The 18799-nt window shown below is 46.6% G+C and overlaps 1 protein-coding gene across 1 annotated transcript; it reads right to left on the bottom strand.

The window, feature by feature from the left end:
* Positions 1–152: 152 nt before the first annotated feature.
* TMEM158 (transmembrane protein 158) lies at positions 153–1829 on the bottom strand. Its single transcript, XM_062617199.1, has one exon. It carries the CDS (start codon positions 1575–1577, stop codon positions 639–641), a length of 939 nt encoding a protein of 312 aa, XP_062473183.1. The 5' UTR covers positions 1578–1829; the 3' UTR covers positions 153–638.
* Between the last annotated feature and the right edge of the window lie 16970 nt (positions 1830–18799).

The following is an 18799-nucleotide window of genomic DNA, read 5'->3' as shown; positions in this document are numbered from 1 at the left end:
TGTAGGGGTAAGGTAAACACCATTCAGACAGTGGTTGGGATTCCCTTTTTCCACCATCAAACCTGGTATAACCCTCATAGGAGTTTTGCAGCCCATTTTTAGCCAAACCCTCCATCCCACCCTGGCAGAAACAGACCAACAAAAGGCCACGGTGCCTCCAGAAAGAAAACCTCTGTATTAAAAGCCAGATAATGCAGAGCTACAATAATACACACTATCTCAACTGGGAAATACAGTGTAGAAGGTTCATTAAAGTTCAGCTTCAGCATTAACAATACATATACTGCTCCAGCTCTCCATCCTGCCCTAAAGAGACTTCCCTTTCTGTAAATTAAGAAAAAAACCCCACTCAAACTGTATCCATATACAAAAAGCTACCCCGACTACAACAAAGGCGGTTGGGTGGGAAGGTCTTTTATTTCCCGCGTTGATTTTTTTGGCAGCTTTTTATCTCTTTTTGTTTTTTTCTTCTGTTTTGTTTTTTTTTTTTTTTACCAAAAGGTTCGTTTAAAACGGGTATTAAAGATACAAAACGAGCACACAGGAGCAGGCTCTGCTCCCCTCAGGGAAACAAGAAAAACACGACAGAGTCCGGCCCGTCGGGACACGGCGAAGAGAAGGGGAGTCACCAGGAGAGGCTACTTGGAGGTGGCGGTGGTGGTACCGGCGGAGGTGCTGCGGCGCTGCTCCATGCCGTTGGGCAAGAAGCCGGCGATGATGGGCACGGGCCAGATGAGGGCGGCCACGCTCCACACGATGATGACCAGAGTCATGAAACAAGCCACCAAGGTAGACTCGATGGGCTTGCGGTTCATCCGCCAGCCCGGCTCCCCCTTTAGCTCCTCCAGGCTGAAATCCAGGCAGCAGAAATTCAGTGGCTCCCCTTGCAGCCAGTACTGGCCGGGCTCTGCCGCCGGCGGGTAGGTCAGCGAGGAGGAGGAGGAGGAGGAGGAGGAAGAGGAGGAGGAAGAGGATGCGGAGGGGGCTTGGGGAGCGGAGCCCCGCAAGCGCCCTCCCCGCCGTCCCCGCACCCAGCTGCATCCGACGCAGAGGCGCAAGTCCTGGGGGGCTCCGCCGGCCGCCAGCCCGAGGTGCTCGATGAGCAGCGGCGGCCCAACGCGGTGGAAGGCGGCGGAGAAGAAGGCCCGCCCGTGGCTGTTGGTGGAGAAGAGCAGCAGGTCGCACTGGATGCCCAGCGGGCGGCTCCAGCGCACCAGCAGCGAGCTCAGCATCTGCCGCTGCACGCTGATATTGCAGTGCGGGTCCTCGGAGGGCTGCGGATGGGGACGCTGCTGCTGGTGTTGCTGTTGCTGCCCGGAGGAGGTGGGAGAGGAAGGGAAAGGCTCTTGGCTAGGAGCAGCCGCTGTGCCAGGGTTGGAGGTGCTACCTTCCTCCTTGCTTGTTGCCCCGTCGAGGTCCATCTCGAGGCTGGCCAAGGAGCTGGAGGAGGAGTTGACAGCGGGCAAGAAGAGCTCTTGCTCCGGCTCCTCCTGCCCGCTGGCAGGCGGCGAGGGGCTCCAGCCCTGGCAGGGCGGCAGGCAGGCGGCCAGCAGCGCCGGGAGGAGCAGCGGCAGCATGGCATTAACTTCGAGGCGGAGAGGTGGGAGAGGAGGAAGGAGGAGCGGGAGGCTGCATCGCGCTGCCGGCTGCCATCTGGGAAGGGAGGCACCGGCGCTCTCGCCGAGAGAGCGAGAGAAAGGGAAGGAGGGTGGGAACAGGCGAAGGGGTGGGAGCGGGGCTGGGGCTGCCGCGGCGGAGAGCCCGGAGCCTCGGTGACGGCAGCGGCTCCCCCTTCCCCGCCTCCCCCGACCCGGCCCCGCTGCACCGCCCGGAGGGGCCGGCCCGGCTCGGGGAGAGCATTCAGGAACCGACCTCATTCACTTGACTCTATAGGAAGGGAAAATGACGGGGGAGAGGCGGAGGAAGGAGTTTGAGATGTGCACAGAGGGTGCAGTGGAGGGGCCCTTCCAGCGGTGCTCTGCGAGTGCCGACTCAGCCCCGGGATCTGCTCCTGGGCTGAGGCACAAGGCATCCCGCAACCAGTCCCCGTAGCAAAGATGTAAACGTGGAAGCTTATTACAAGGACCACTGTGAGATTTGGCTGCTTTTTCAGGAAGGCTGGTTTATAAGCATGGTGCTTTATAATCAAGCTATGTACTCCAGCTTGATTCATCACCTTGTGCTATAGACACAGGTTGAGGCTTTTGGTCTTGTAACACGTGGAGCCTCGAGGAGGGACAGAAGTGCATGAGACAAATGATAAACGTTCCTTAGCCTTTACCTTGGGCAGAGGGTGGGGTGGAGTTACATTTTCCTGACAAGCATCCATAACTGAGACGCTCTTCTTTGCCTTTGCAGCTCATTTTTGACAAATACAGATGCAAAAGGGAGATGTGAACATCTAAGCTTTCCCAAGTACATGTGGGACAATCGATGTAAAGAACTCCATAAGGTGCTCCTCTGAGGCTGGCATTGATCCCACATCATACATGGTCCCACGTCAAGCAACACATGGGCGAGTTCTCACGTGGAGAATGAGTTCCTGTAGTATCACGCTCAAGTCTTTCAGGTAAATGAGGGTAGAGAGTAAGTTTTACACTTGCTATAATTCAACAAAAATGAAGCTAGAGAGTCAGTTTTCTTCCAAAACCTATGCCACAACAAAAGTCAGAGTGGTTTGCCTTCTATTTAAGAGATCTGAGCACCAAAATGGACTTGTGTTTAGTCCCAAGGGTATTGTCTACCAAATGCCTATAGTTTGGCTAGCGTTTTAGTTGGGTACAGAGAAACATGCCTAATGAAGCGTTCAAAGCAAGTGGCCCCGTTCCCATTCTGGGTTTTTGCTTAGATGTTACAATACAGTTGTTTCACCTTTCAGTGCTGTTTCAATGTCTTTTATTTAAGAGTCCCCTAATACTTTTTTACTGTCCTTTGAATGTCTCTACATGCATCTCCTGATGTCCTTTGTCATATCCACAGACTCATGCATTAGTGTGGCTGTAAGTTTTTCCATTGTATTGTGTCTACAGACCCCAAACCAGATTAAGAGAGGGCCAGTGTGTAGCAAATCAAGCCAAAACTGTGCGAGCACTCACGGGCACAAATAACCTTGCATTGGGCTTTTGGCACAAAGAACCTGGAAATGAAGCTAAGCCTCATAAATAAGATTTAGCTCCTGAACACTGTTGCAGTATGTGGGTGGCGAATGTTCTCAGGCAGAGCATCAGTTCTTCTGGTCTCAACTCCCAGCACCCGGCTGAATGCAATCAGGGGGATTTGTGAAGGAGTCAGTCTGGGGAGGGAGAGTGGAGCTAGGAAAAATAACCGGCCATTTAGCATTATTGAGACTATCCCAGCAAAGAACTAAAGAAGGGCAACTTATTTCAGGTTGGAGAGGCATGGGTGCCTCATATCTATTCCTCTTCATCGAGGAATAATTGAGCAAGTGGGTAGAAGAAGTGGAAAGGTTGCTGGATTATTGGTTGATAGCCACCGTCCAGCAGGGCCCTTTGGACAGATTTCATTTTTAGGTCTATCAGATATAATTAATCTCTGCGTGGATTCAGTCATTCAAAGAGGTAGCAGCACACTAGAAAACTCGTTAGAAGTAGTCTTAATAGATAGCTCTGTTCTGTGGCTTCCAGGCATAAATCTCAAAGAACAAAGTAGTTTCGTGGCTGGGGAAGCTGAAGCATAAAGAAAGCATGGGCCAGCCAAAGGGGACCTACAAGTCACGGGCAGATCAGGGCATAGGTTTTGTAGGTTTGATTCTATAGCTATAACTGGAACTTTAATATGCACTGTAGGTCACAGCAGCATTTTTCAGTGTGGTAGAGGAGGTGTGAAGTGGGCTATGATGATAACATTTTAGAAGGGAATAATGAGGTATCAAGACAGTAGGAGTTTCATGAGACAGACTGCAGAGCTTTGGGGAGGATAAAGACTAATGATAAGGGGCAATCAGAATCTGTGAGAGTTGTTTTAATGTCATTTGAACTAAACCTTTTTATTAAAGTATAGCTTGGAGAACTACTTCAAGTCAGATGAAATCAAGAATAAGCATTTCTGCCCAAGTGCCATTAAAATTGCTTCCCATGAGGGTGCTGGTTTAGATCATGAAGTCTCACTGCAGCTTCTAGAAACTGACCCTAAGCAGGTATAGATTCCAGAAGGAAATCTGCAATTGCATTCAAGTCAAAAGCTTGTGAGCCTCAAGCAGTGTTTCTCGACTCAGCAAACTTTAGTCAATATGCACTGAGGAAAGAGAATAACTGGAACCGTTCTTGACAGAGGATGTGCTTCTGAGATTGTCATTTCTGAAGGGAGTTGCATGTGGGAGAGAAGATGGGACAGTAGTAAAGACCTGGATACCCAGCTCTAACATCACAGGGGTATTTGCCTGTGGAAAGACACGTACTGACAATTACAGGAGAAAAGATGTTAGGAGCAAATAGGTAGAGTGATGCATTGCTGATCTCTGTTGAAGTGCCAGGTAAATAAGGAGGATTTGACAGCAGCTGAAAAGGGAGGTATTTGAGTCCTCTCAGAAAAGAGCAGTTTCAGTTCTGTGAAAGAAGTAGGATCCAATCGTGCTGGGGATTGTTCTAGGAGACAGATTTACTCCCAGCCAAGGAAAAATGTTTCTGTCATATAATTTAGAAGGCCAGTTTGGGTAATGGTTTCACAGCTGATGTGTGGGGAGAAGCTCGCAGTAAGCTGATCATATGATGGCTGTAGAATATGCTCTTTGAAGAGTCATTAATAATCACTGGGTTGCTGGTTGAGGAAGGAGCTATGGGGTGTTTCGTACTGCCCACTGATGTGTTGCTTTGATTGTGAACTCAATGATCAGAACCTTCTCTCTCCTTTTTAACCATAGACTCATAGAATGGTTTGGGTTGGAAGGGACCTTCAAAGCTCATCCAGTTCCAAGCCCCTGCAATGAGCAGGGACATCTTCAACCAGATCAGGTTGCCCAGAAGCACATCCAGCCTGGCCTGGGATGTCTCCAGGGATGGTTCATCCACCGCCCCTCTGGGCAACCTGTGCCAGTGTTTTACCACCCTCATTGTACAGAATTCCTTCCTCACATCCAGCCTGAATCTCCCTCTTTTAGGTTAAAACCATCACCCCTCGTCCTATCCCTAAAAAGTCTCTCCCCATCTTTCTTATAGGATCCTTTTGGTATTCTTCTGTCTTTGCCAGAAATTATTTATGATGAAACACTTAAAGGCTACTGATGCATCTGCAATGAATAATAGAAGCTGGTTGGACTAAGTGGCTTGCTACTGCTACATCATGTCAGAAAGATTTATCCACAGAGAACAGAGATCATGCGCTCTACAGAACAAGCCAGGGTTCTGCACCACCCTTTATATGAATAGCAGAAGCCCAGACAAAGGGAACAGCCAGTTGGCAAACAGGCTGACAACAAGGGCATAGTCTCTCTGGAGAAGTCAACACATCTATCTCAGCAAAGACACTAAGCTTGTCATTTTACATGCATTTCTATCTGCAGCAGACACTGCTTCCACACCACCCTCTCAGTTATACAAACAGACATCCCTGAAGCCCTGAAACAGCCCATGTCAAAGAGCTGGGACACATGACTGCTATTTTAAAATGCCTTTCACATACATGCCCTTTTTCAGTAAGATACCAAAGACATTTTCAGCCCAGCCTTAACCCCAGTGTTTAACCCCTTATCCAAATCATCTGCAAAAAGCTGTACCTGTGTAGCTGAGGGCATGAGGCAAGGCAGCAGGGAAAGGGAGAGGGTTTGAGCAGCAGGGCTGTCTAGCCACTGCATGTCAGGATGGGCTCTAGCGATGTTTCTACAGTCTGCAAACTGTATGGCTGATAGAGCATAGACCAAGAGAAAGTCACTGCCATCAGGAATCCAACAGAAGTACTGAAGGAGTTATCCATGGCAATTACTACAGAATCTAATCCAGCTGCAAATATGGTTGCGAGCAATCAGGAGACCATTGCTCTCTACAAGTGCCTGACAGGAGGTTGTAGTGAGGTGGGGTCGGTCTCTGCTCCCAAGGAACAAGGGACAGGACAAGAGGAAACGGCCTCAAGCTGCACCAGGGCAGGTTTAGATGGAGCTGAGGAACAATTCCTTCCCCAGAGGGTGCTCAGGCATTGGAACAGGCTGCCCAGGGCAGGGCTGCAGTCACCGTCCCTGCAAGTGTTCACACAGCGTGGAGACGAGGCCTCAGTGCCATGGGTTAGTGGTGGCCTTGGAGTGCTGGGAACGGTTGGACTGGGTGAGCTTAAAGGGCTTTCCCAACCTGGATGATTCTATGATTCTAAATCAAGACCCTTCCCATCACTGTCAATGTACAAACATAATCAAAAAGAGGGGAAAACCAGAAATGCACACAAAAAAAAAGATGGAACAATTAAAACCAAATTATTCATCTTCAATAAAAAGATGAACTTTGGGAATTGTTCAGCAGCTGCATCAGCCAAAACAGACACATGGACAAAGTGACAGCATCACAAGAATATTCACCTTCTCAAGAAAACACACCGAAGGGAGCGCTGATAGCTGTTTCCAAGGAAATTATAGCTACACGTTGTGTAAGGAGAGGGGTGAAGGGGAGGTGGGTTAAGATTTCATTTTGTTTTTCATTGCCCTCCAGAAGAGAGCTGTCTCAGAGAGATGTCAGTCTGGCTGGTGAATGCTTACACAGCTTACAAAGAGAATTACATGACTCCGTGCTCCTTTGGAAATGCTGGTGACCAGAGGAGTGACTGGGGAGAACCTAAGAGCAGCCAGACCTACATCAGAATTACAAAGAACAGAATAAAGAATAGCAATAGACATAAACCCACATCTGTTTTAGGAAGTCTAACACACTGTTTCCATGCTTCCATCTGGAAAACAAAGGAACTATAAGGTAACATAAATCTGATGTAAGTGGGAAAGTGCTTAACTTTATGAAGTAAGACACAACTAACATTAACTAAAAGCTGTGAGTTGGCCAAAAGCCTTCCTATTTATCCCATAGGAGAAAATACCCCCCCTAACCCTTCCTTGTTTCCCTATGTTAATGAAATGGCATCAGAATTGATTTGTACTGAAAGGCCACAATAAGGTCTCCCCCCCACCTATGCGTGGGTAGATGGGACCGCACATCAGCTCAGAGGTGCTTCTGCAGGCAGGGTGCGCCTCACCCAACATCGGTAGCAGAGCGGGCACCCTGAGGGGTGCGAGGGCACCTCGCTACCCACAACTTGAACCCCCTCTTGGTGGGAGCTCACACCATTGGAAACGGGCAGGGGAAAATGTTCGAGTGAGGTGTAAAGTGAAATAACGCCCCGCAGCAGCAACAGCGGCTCCCGCATTGACTGCTGCCCGCAGCGCGTCAAGCCGGGTCCATCCTCCTTGCCGGGGCAGAGGCAGCGGCCAAAGACAGCACGGGATGGGATGGGATGGGATGGGATGGGATGGGATGGGATGGGATGAGCCAGGAACCGGAACCCGAGCTGTGCTGAGCCGTGCTGAGCCATGCCGGCATCCGAGCTGAGCTGGGATGAGCCATGCAGAGTCGTGCCGTGCTGATCCGAGCCGGTTGGTTTTATGATGCTATGATTGTTCAGAGCATCAGGTGATGTCAACCAGATAAAAGGCCTTCAGGATGAGGGCTCTGCATGCTTTGAGGAGTACCCAGGAGCTGACATCCAGAGCTCCATTAGACTGTGTGTTATGCTGGAACAGACTAAAAAGACTGCTTCAAATCTAAAGATAAGTGTGAAATATATGCAGAGAATGCTAAAGGGAATGTATTAATAGACTTTCAGAGCTTTTTTTTTGTAGAATGCTTTTTGTAAGTTGAAGCTTTTAGACAAAGATCAAAAGGAAACAACAGGAAAAGAAGAATCTGTAGGAATGGGTGTGAGAGAGAAGTAATCCAAAGAGCAAAGCTTGTGCCTCCACAGCTGAAGGTGGTCTTAGAACAAAACCAGACTGGCTTAAGGTAATCACAGAACATTAAAACCCCCTATAATATAGATTGGTGGGATCTAGTTAGCCTAAAAAGAGTGATGAATGCAGTATTTTCATGTATTCTGTATATACAATGAAGTCTTTAAAACGGGTTTTGTCCTGAAGCAGTGTTCTAGAAAGACTGGATTCATGTTTCTTGGCTAGGTTCCCACTTGCAGGTTGAATAAGACTCTCACTCATGTGAGACTTCCAACTGAACTTCTAAAGCTTAGGCAAGATTCAGCTTTGGACTGTATTTCTTTTGCCTCATAACTACCACACTGTAACTATAACCTACTTTGCTTTCGACTTGTTTCACCAGTAAACCTATCAAAAGTTGAAGCTTGGCTGAAACTGGCAAATTTAGATCTCATTTGTGGATAATGGATCCAAATTAAATGCATTAAACGGTGTGTGGAGGCAGAATTGAGAGCCCAACAATAAGCCATTTTTAAGAAACCTCAGGTAGGGTTAAAGGGCAATCAAACACCTTCATTCCCACCAGAGCAGGACTCTTCCTACCAGCTTGCTAAAGGCCATTGCAGGGTGGGTTTGACAAGGTGCCAACCTTTGTGTGTGCATGAAGAACAGATGTATTGAAAACCTGAGTGATCCTCAGGGCTCTGGGCAAGCCCTGACGTGCCCCAGCTGTTCTGGAAGGAAAAGAGATGCCAGCTGAAGCAGTAGTTGTTTAATGCCGATGCTGTGGAGGTACTAAGGATGCTAAAACCTTTTGTGTGATTACATATTAAATTGCTCCAGAAAGAGCGTTCCTTAATGAGTGGTTTGTGAGTTTGTCCTTGGAAAACCTAAATGTTTACTACAACAATACATTGAAAAACAGCTCCCTGGAAAGCAGTTGCTTGAGCACATACTCTGAGTGTTTCCCAGGCTGTTCTGAACATGGCCCTAGGGCTTGCCTTTGCTGTTATTTGTCTCTGTATAGGAAAGAGAACTCTGGTATTAGCCTGCACTAAGCAGATGTGGGTCTGGCATTCCCATGAGGTTTAAAACCCAGGTATAAAATACAACACTCTGCTTCCCTAGGAAACTGCAAGACAGAAGACACACAAACAAGACATTGTTGGTGACAGTCTGTACCCTAAAGAGCTTTTCCATAAAACAAGAGAATCAGAGTTCAAAGGAGAGGGTGTGATGCAGCTCCTGTGTGCAGCTCCTTAGCCAGCCTGAAGCCCTGAGCATCCTCTGCCTTGCTGCTGTTAGTTGGTGCTTCAGTGCTATGTGGTACATGACAGAGAGTTGTAAAGGAGCCTACACGGGGACTTTACTGGTTTCTCTGTAGGTTTTTGTTCCCATTAATAAAGGGAAATGTAGAATCCAGAAGCAGAAATGGAGGCTGCAGTTGACAAAGAGAGGTGGGTGGAAGGATAACAGAAACCAGGACTGGTATGAGTATGGTATGGTATTGAATTGTGAAGGGTTCTGGAAGTGAGAACAAGGAGTTTGCATTTGCAGTAGTGGAAGAGGAGGAAAACTGTGGAAAACTCAGTGATGTGGCCAAATGAATGAACTTGGGATGATTCCAGGTGCTGTAGCCAGGCCAGAGAAGAGATTACAATAGGAAAGATGCACAGGTCTTGGCTAGAACTTCTGGCTGAGACAAGTCATGACACTTTGGAAATGCACACACATGAAACAAATCAGTAGCTTTAAAGCACAGCTGTACCAACATCATCAGTAGCATTATCAGTAAAAACTTAACTCTTCCCTGCCTCCAGACTGTGTCAACACCCTAGATTGGGGCTTCCAGAGCTGCTTGTAGCTGTTGGTGTGCAGAAGCAGAGACCCTTGAATCCTCAAGGAGCACTCAGGTACCACTTACAGTGGTCTGCATACGACGCATGCCCCTGTTTGAGACCCGTTGTCTGCTGTGTCCCTCCTCCAATGAGACACTCCTGCTGTACATCAAAACAGGAAAAGAGATTTATTTGCCTCCGTGAGTCAGCAGAACCACATTAACTCTTCCTGGAAGTGTCGATGCCAGTGAATGGGGCTGAGTCATCCCAGCAGCCTCATGCCCACCCATTCCTCCAGCTGGGAAGCAGCCCTGAAGTGTCAAAGAGAAGGTGGGTACATTTCCCATTCCACTCCGCAGTCCAGCATCAGAATTACTTGCAAGCCAGCAGACAGGCTGAGTCTCGACTGAGAGATTCACAAACCTGTTTCTGGGTTAGATAGGAACCAGACTGAAAAAGAATCAGCATGTGCCTTGTTTCTAGGGAACTCGCTAGCTCACACTGCTTATTCTCCCAGCAATGGCCACAATCGGTATCACAGTTGTGTGAGCCAATATTAGGCACTCAGACCCCAAGACTGGTGCTCGGACATCTCTGTTATGCCTTTGCTAAGCTGGAGTAGCTTCATAAAAGTCAAGGGAATCAAAGCTGCAGTTCCTAACTTCTAAAACACTTCTTGTCCTCATCCAGCCAAGTCACCCGAACAAGGAGAGTGATTGCTTTCAGCAGGACCATTGCACTCACAAATGCTACTCTGTATGGTACCAAGGACTGAGTCCTTATTGCGGTGGTACACATGTAAGAACAAATGCTGTTTCAGCCTTTAAAACCGATCCCTGGAACAAGCAGCAGAGGAACACAGGCTCTTCAGAGACAACGATTTTCTATTCTCATGCAAATGCCCCCAGTGTTCCGAAGCAGAAGGAGATGCTTAGCAAATACATGCATTATGAACAGTTTTCTCTCTAAGAGATCGATATCCACTCAGCATTGCCTCATCTTTACATGAACTAATAATCCCAAGTAAGTAGGAAATACAGCCTCTGATGCTATGTGCCTGTTCTGCACTGAAATGGCCAGGTTTAGAAGGTATGCCTGGATTTTTACTAGATCTTGAGTCTGCAGATTAGGGGGGTGCATATCAGCCCTCAGGTGTGCACCTTAAATTAGTCGGTGGGATTTCTTGCTCAGACCATTACATCAAATGCTGCTGTTTCTAATATTATAAGGCAATCTGTCACCCACATCATTGCATTTGCCCTTAGCCCTTTTTACTATGTCACTGTAAAGCACCCAGCCTTTTTATCTTCTCAGAGAGACTGGTAGGTGGCAATCTGTCATAACCATATTTAGGCTCTTTTTCTCGAGTTCTAGCTATGAATGAATCTATTGTTTCTCTTCTCACTTATGCCCATGTGCTATGGTCTATCCAGACTAATCCTGCTGCAGCTGACAAACTGCACTGGTAGAAGTGCACAGTCCCCTGGTTTCCAGGCTCTAGGGTGCATGTCCCAAACCCCATAGGAGGACTCAGTTATGAGCAGGTGACATAGGCATGTTTGTGCTTTTGGTCACATCCATTGTACCCAGATAAAACCACAGAGGTGAAAATAGGATTTTTAAATAATCCCCTGAATTCTTATTGCAAGTCAGGAACACTGAATTGGTCTCGATGAGAATTCCATGTGCAATGCCAGTCAGGGATGCTTACCACTAGAATAAAGAGGATAATCTGATAGAGAGTTTATAATACTTAACTAGCCTGGTGCCTCATGAGAATATTATCCCTATTGTATTGACTATCTGAATATTGAATTAACTTTCATCCCTGCCGTAAAATACTCACTGGCTACATTTTCTTCCTCATGCCAGATCAGTAACATCTGCAAGCAGCATGTTAGATCAGAATCTGCTTTCCCAGCTTTGCTGAATATGTACAATGCCAGAAGAGAAAGGAGTATCTTCATCTCTCAGCACAGGGAAGCAGAAATGCTCAGAAATATGATTCAGGATTACCTGAGTACCCTGGTTTAGAATTTCTCCAATTTCCTTTCCATTAACTTTAGTTCATGCTTTTGCCATTTGATTTTGGTTTGTATCTCTTGACACTGCTGAGGCGCACATCCCTGCCCGCAGTTACACACACGGCTCTTTGTGCTACGGAGTGATAGATGCCAATCCACTGCTCATGGCTTTTGACGTGTCTTTGAATTGGTGTCAGAGCCTTAAGTTTTACACCCAGAGCCATGCAATATACACAATATGAATATAACTTTTCAGAAACCCCCATCATTCATCTTGGATTTTCATCTGTTTTCTATTAGGGTCTGTTCTCATCCCTGTGCAGTTTTGTTTTCTACTATGCTGATTGATGGATGATAAAAAACCTTCCTCAGAAGCCGGAACCTTGACTTACGTACTTAGAAGTTATAGAACCTTCCCCAGGCAGCACTGGTTTTCTGCCTGCAGTATCTGAACTGGTACTGCAAGTCCTCCTCTTCTATGTCTTGTAGCCATCAGCTCTGAAACAGCGCAACTCCAAGTTAGTGCCTTTTACTATGTAAAATGACCATTACAGTTTATTGTCACTTTCTGCTAGCCCCTCTGCTTAAATGGACATACTGGATGCCTGGTCCTAGGAGACAGGAAGCCCAGATTCAGTTTAGGGACATTTTTATCTCACTTCTATTCTCCCTGCTTCTGGCCTGCAAATAGGAAGACAGATTTGATATGTTGGCGGTGACAAGAAGGATGCTGCCGAAACGTTGAGTGGAGGTAGCTGCTTGTTAAACTGGCAGTTCAATAAGAGGAAGTACAGAGCTTAGTGACACATGTTAACCCAAACCCCCCCAAAATCAAGAGATTGGTGTCTTGCAGAGAAAATCACGTTATAGGGAGAAAATTAGGAAGAAGCACGGAGCTTCAGCCTCAGTCTGCCAGAACTCCTGTTTTACATGAGGTTGGAGGAGGTGGATATTAGACTCTCCAGCTGTTCTCCCTGTTGTCAAGTACCCCGGTAGCTGCTTTTCTCTAGAGATTTTACGAATGCTGATGCTATTTTTGGTGCATAATTTTATACCCTTGAGCACACACGTAAGGAACAAAAATGAGTTTAATAAACAGGACTCACTGAGGCTCTGCTGATTAGTGAAGATGAATATGGTTAACTGTTTAGCATTGCTTTCTTACTCAAAATAGCGTCTTTAGCATCAAACACTGACATGAACCACTATACAGATATCCCCAGTGGTAAAATCACATTATATCATGTAAGCAAACTGTCCATATAGCTCAGATCTGAGGCTTAACTGACACAGAAGCCCTTGTGCACAGTGGGATTTCTTGTGCCACTGTTGAAAAGAGGAACTTGAAGTATGCTTGAAAATGGCATCTTCAAAAGCAAAGTCCAAAAGCCGTTTCAAGGCAGTGGAGCTTCTTATTTACCACAGTCAGCACTGGTTTGAACTGAAGCCTCTTCCACAGGCAATTCTGTCATTAAATGAATGAATGGGGTTGGACTGGATGATCTCCAGAGGTCCCTTCCAACCCTGATGATTCTGGGATCCTGTGGCTGTAAAACCATTCTGAAGTAGAACTGAAAAGAGAAATTCCTCAGGAATTTCACATTCTAAAGAAATCCGTTTCCAAACTCTTACTTTCTGCATTTTAAAGAGTTGGCTCAATATTACCACGTCAATAACAAAAAGCTATTTTGTGCCAGCCGTACTATCTTGATTCATTTTGCTTAGACTTTTCATCACATTAATGGCTGATACGTTACGTATCTGCAATATTGCTTTTATATATTATATTATGTAACACAAACAGAATCTCATACATACAAGAGCCAATATCGAGCAATAACGTCAAAAGGGGTTGTATTTTATTAAACCAAGCATTTCTACAAGATCACAAACAAATAAAAAAGGGAGAGAGTTCAGTTTTCACCATTGAAAACTGAACTGGAAAGTGGCAAGTTGTCACAGAATGGGTTGGTATCAACACAGTACATTTGGTACCAACCTTTCAGGCCAGGCCTTTGGCTCATTTACACCCCAAACATTGCCCTGATGATTAAGGCTGTTGGAAAAACCTCTTGTAGAGATTTCACTTCGGGTCACTCACAAATGGTCAGATTCTTCTAGCCCTCCTTATGTATGGTTTCCAATGTGCCAGGGCTACAGAAAGGGAGGAATCTGAATGCTAAAGAATCCATTCAAAAAGCCAGCTTTTCCTTTGAATGCAACATTTACATCGACATCATCCTGTTCGTTTTGACAGAGTTATTTCTGATTAAACACATAGGCACGGAGAGGCTTGAGACCATACATTTCATTGCAGCATTCACCTGCTGAAATAATGGTGTTCTCCGTGATTTCAGCAGTAATTTGGGGGTCACGTTTTGCAGCTCCTGGAGACTGCTTTTGAAGTCAAATCCATTGAAAAAGTATTTGCTTCGTGGAAAGTATTTGCTCCCAGGACCCGTGGGGACTGTCAGCACAGAATGAACAGCTCCAGGAGCTCAGCGCTGGAGACCATCACTGTTTAAATGCCTGCTGCATGACTGCACCAGGATCCATTCAGCTCGCTGCAAAAGAGTTACAATAGGCACTAGAAAATCTTATGGATGATAACTTTGGCAATGCTCTTGTGTATAGGTAGTCCACAAAACTATTCCAAGAGTTGAAAGCCTTTACCTGAGGCAGGATGATACATATATATACATATACATATATACGCATACACACATATCTGCAGTATATATAGATAATATAAAACATGAAAATTTCTCTTTCATTTTCCCATTGAGTTTTCTATAAAAGCCAGACTCAGACATACACTGAGCAATGTTGAAGCCCACTGTAACCACTGAGCTCTTAATGGGAGGCAGTTCCTGGCCCTCCATATCCTGTCTCCAACGTAAGTCTAGTGCATGGCCCTCAGAAGAGGCCCTGGAGCGAATCCCAATACTTTGATCAACCTGTCTGGTCAGTGGACAGAACAGGGTGCTTTGCTCTGCCACTGCCTCCTGCAACTTCAACCTGTGACTGGGAGTATGTCCTGCATTTTGGTCTATGTAAGTGCACAGAAGCATAGAATAGCTTGAGTTGAAAGGGACCACTGTACCCAACCCTCCTGCTCTAATCTGTGTCAACTACAGCAGGTTGTTCAGGGCAATGTCTGGTCAGGTATTGAACATCTCCAAGGAGGAAGACTCCTCAGCCTCTCTGGCTAACCCGTGCCAGTCCTTGACCACCCGTATTTAAATGGAATATCCTGAATTGCAGTGTGTTCCTGTTGCCTCTTGTCCTTTAACTGGAAAACGCTGTGCTACAACTCAGGGGATATCACTGCAGCACCTGGCACAGTAAGAACTAAGTTTGGGGGTGCCCCTGTAGTAAAAAACCAGATCAATAGCAGTAAGTTATTCAGGATTTGTCTCCACAGCATTCCCAGAGGCTTCAGGTTCTTCTTAATTAAACTGAATAATGCCATAGACATTGCTTGAGATGGAGTGGGAACTGGGAGTACCACCACCAGGAACAGTGTCAACCTCCTTGGTTGCTGGAGCTCCTTCTGTGCACCCAGAGGTGAGGCAGGGAGCCAACAGCAAAGTGAGGCTCAGGCACTGGAGTAACAATACCTGCATGGGGCAGGAGACCTTCTGCTGGACACTCGCAGCCCGCTTTGGGGCTCTGCAGAGTGTGTGGGCTCAGTTTTCCTCTCCCCCCATCCTTTGCCTGAAGTTTGACATGAAGTTGAAACTCAGCTTTACTTGTCAGGAAAGAATGAAATGAGCCCTAAGGTTAGCAAAGCACTCAGAGACTCTTTGGGAAGAAATGTGCTATGTAAATAGAAGCTGATTCCTAGAGGTTATTAATAGATATAGCTGCAAAAGTAATGTGCAAACTACAAAGGAAAGATCATTCTGAATTAAATTACCATAATTTTTTTCATTGCTGTCTCTTTCCAGGAGACCTGGATAATGCTGCTCACAATGACAGGTTGAATAAGAGACAGGGTTTGTGTGGGCCAGAGGTGGGAACAGAGAAGGAGACTAATTATATCTTTTTTAACCTTTGCATGCAGCTGGGCAGGATAAAAATGCATTATGCATAACTGAGCTCTTATCCCAGTGGAGGCTGCAGAATGGCGCCCAGGTCATCCAGAAGCATGGTCTGAGCTGTCCCATTTCCTCTGGATCTAGCCATTTTGCAAATCATTACATCAAATGGGCATTTTCTGCATGCTTCACCTAAGGCCCATGTTATTATCCTATGGACAAACCAACCCAGATTTATCTTACTTGCTTTTATATCAGCGATGCAGAGGATGAAGAGCAAGCACTGATGTGGTATGGGAGAGCTGCAAGTAGCATTCTTCAGCGTACTTTTTGAAACCTGCTGGGTTGAATGGGTTAAAGATGATGACACTGCTTTTACAGTCACCCAGATGTGTAATTTCAACGCTTTATTGTGTGGTATTTATTCCACTTTTAATGCATGTTGTGACATGAAGCCTTGTTCAAAAGTCAGAGATGGATGAGAAGGTTTAGAGCGGCCTTTAATACATGTATTGCTCAGCAAAATAGCAGGTATCTGAGCAGAAAGGGAAGGAGCCTCTCTTCAGGCCCATGAACCCATGATTAAGGATCTGGAGCATCTCTCCTATGAGGAAAAGCTGAGGGAGATTGGCCTGTTCAGCACAGAGAAGAGAATGCTCAGTAGGGGGATCTGAGCAATGTGTATAAGTGTATTTGCAGGGAGGGTGTCAAGAGGATGGAGCCAGACTCTTCTTGCTGGGGCAGGCAATAGGATAAGAGGCACAGGCATAAAATAAATCACAGGAAGTTCCACTTGAACATGAGGAAGGATATCTTGACTGTAAGAGTGTCTAAGCATTGGAATAGGCTGCCCAGGGAGGTTCTGGAGTCCCCTGGAGAGCTATCTGGACACAGTCCTGAGTAACGTGCTCTGGGTGACCCTGCTGAGCAGGGCAGTTGGACCAGATGATCTCCCGTGGGCCCTTCCAACCTCAACCACTCCGTGATTCCATAATTACACAGAGATGGAGGAATACATTCCCATGAAATAAGAACTCTTCTCTCTGCTCCTTGATTTTCCTCTCCCAAATTCAGTTCAAACTACGATTTAAGCTGTGTGGCGTATTACAGATATTCTATAACTCTGCCTCTTTAAAGGGCTTTTGGCAAAAATTGGCATGATATTCCAAGCAAGGAATTTGATCTTGAATTTTTCTGAACTCTATTCCCACCAGTTTGCAGTATCGCCTCTGCCCTTCATGCTGGGATGGGAAAGGAGGGCAGAACCTTGTCTTGTGGCCTTGGTGATGTAGGGGCTGCTTGTAGACCAGCCTGGACTTCTCTCAGCACCTGGAACACTCACTGGGGCCAAATGACAGTGAGTGCTCATTGGGTTTTCAGCATTCTGATTGGGAGGCACCATTCTGAATTGCTTCTTAATCTAACTGACTATAACTAGGCATGATTCCAGTTGCTTGTTCCACATCAAGACAGAGAAAGCAACACGCAGACACGCACCAGCTCTCCTTTGAGGAGACAGACTTTTCCATGCCGGGCACAAGCAGATGCTTTGAACTTCAGCCATCTTCCCAGGCAGTGTCTTTAATTAAAGTTGTAACTTATCCCAAGGAAGAATCCAGAAAATCTGCAGATCTTTTCATCCTTTCATCAACCCTCTGCCCTAGGCAAGCAGATAATGAACCAGTCACGTCAATATAGGGCTCGCCATGAACTAGTTTGCTATAGTTTGGAGCTTGCTCTTTAGTACAGACTGAGGATTTCTCCGAGACAGAGCAGAGTATTTTAAGCTGACTGGAAAGGGGAGCTGGCCTCCTCCAGCTCTTCAGTTCTTCAGCAGAAAGAGAGACATCAGGAGCATGCATTTCAATAAGTCAATAGATGCTGGATGTTCCAAGACCTGGATGGGAAATGCAGAGGTGCGGCTGTGATGTGCAGCGTCAGTGTGTGTGCTCCCTCCTTCCTGCAAGAAGCTTCCTTTGCAGGACCCCACAGGAGACGTGGGGAGCAGAAATACCTGTGGCTGTGCTGAACGTTCTCTGCTGGCTTCTTCCCCACCATTCAGGCCTCATTATCACCTCCACACAGCCCATTACAGTGCAGGATTCTCTATCCAATCCCCTCAAATCTGTTATCCCTGCTAAACCTTTGCATCGACTCCCATGATCTGAATTTGTTGCTGTCACCCCATTTTCTTTGATGACTTTGCTGCTGCAGAGAGGTCAGATGAAAGAAGCTGGGGAGAGGACAGGGGAGCTGAAGACCCTCCTATGTCTTTGCCCATCAAGAAAGTCACTCAGAGCTTGAGACTTGCAGCCTTTCAGTGGGCACTAAGCTGGGGCTGAGGCTGCGTTTCTAGGGAATCATTAAAGGTGAAAACTGAGGGGGCTGAGGAGGTAAGGAGTAAACCAGCTCACACTGTTCCCAGTTACTGTATGTGCTTGGACTAGATCTTCTCCACTTCTGAGTCAGGTGTGGCACCAGTAGGCATCCTCATGTCACGCTGTTGTCATGAGAGGAAGAAGAAGATAAAAGTGTGTAATTCTCTCCCTGCTGAAAATGGAAGAGCTGGGAGCTGATTTCCTAGAATCATAGAACCATAAAATGGTTTGGGTTGGAAAGGACCTTAAGCTCATCCAGTTCCAACCCCCTGCCATGGGCAGGGACACCTCACACTGGACCATGTCACCCAAGGCCCTGTACAAGCTGGCCTTGAACATTTCCAAGGACTTTTAAATACTTATGACCTCCTCTTGCCTGTCAGATATTCTGCAGCTCAGTTTCCCACTTACTGAGCCAACAGTCACAGCCTAGACCCTTGCCATGCACTGGCTCTGAGCATCAGGAGGGATGCTCATGGGGATGGAGGTGCTCCTGCTACCACAGGGTAAGGCATTCAGCCACGCAGGGCTCTGGGTTGGGGTGGCTTCCCGAGTGCATATTTGGGCCAGAAATGATGAAGAACAAGGCTCATGGTTGGAAGAG

Source organism: Pezoporus occidentalis, unplaced genomic scaffold, assembly GCF_034315485.1.
Source record: "Pezoporus occidentalis ecotype Australia unplaced genomic scaffold, CSIRO_AGI_Poc_V1 ctg193, whole genome shotgun sequence".
NCBI classification, from domain to species: domain Eukaryota; kingdom Metazoa; phylum Chordata; class Aves; order Psittaciformes; family Psittacidae; genus Pezoporus; species Pezoporus occidentalis.
Note: the sequence above shows the minus strand (reverse complement) of the source record. Positions and strands in the feature narration are given on the sequence as shown.

What these genes read in the sequence shown, in the direction of transcription:
- TMEM158 (XM_062617199.1), bottom strand. Translation starts at nt 1,577, where the DNA reads ATGCTGCCGCTGCTCCTCCCGGCGCTGCTGGCCGCCTGCCTGCCGCCC.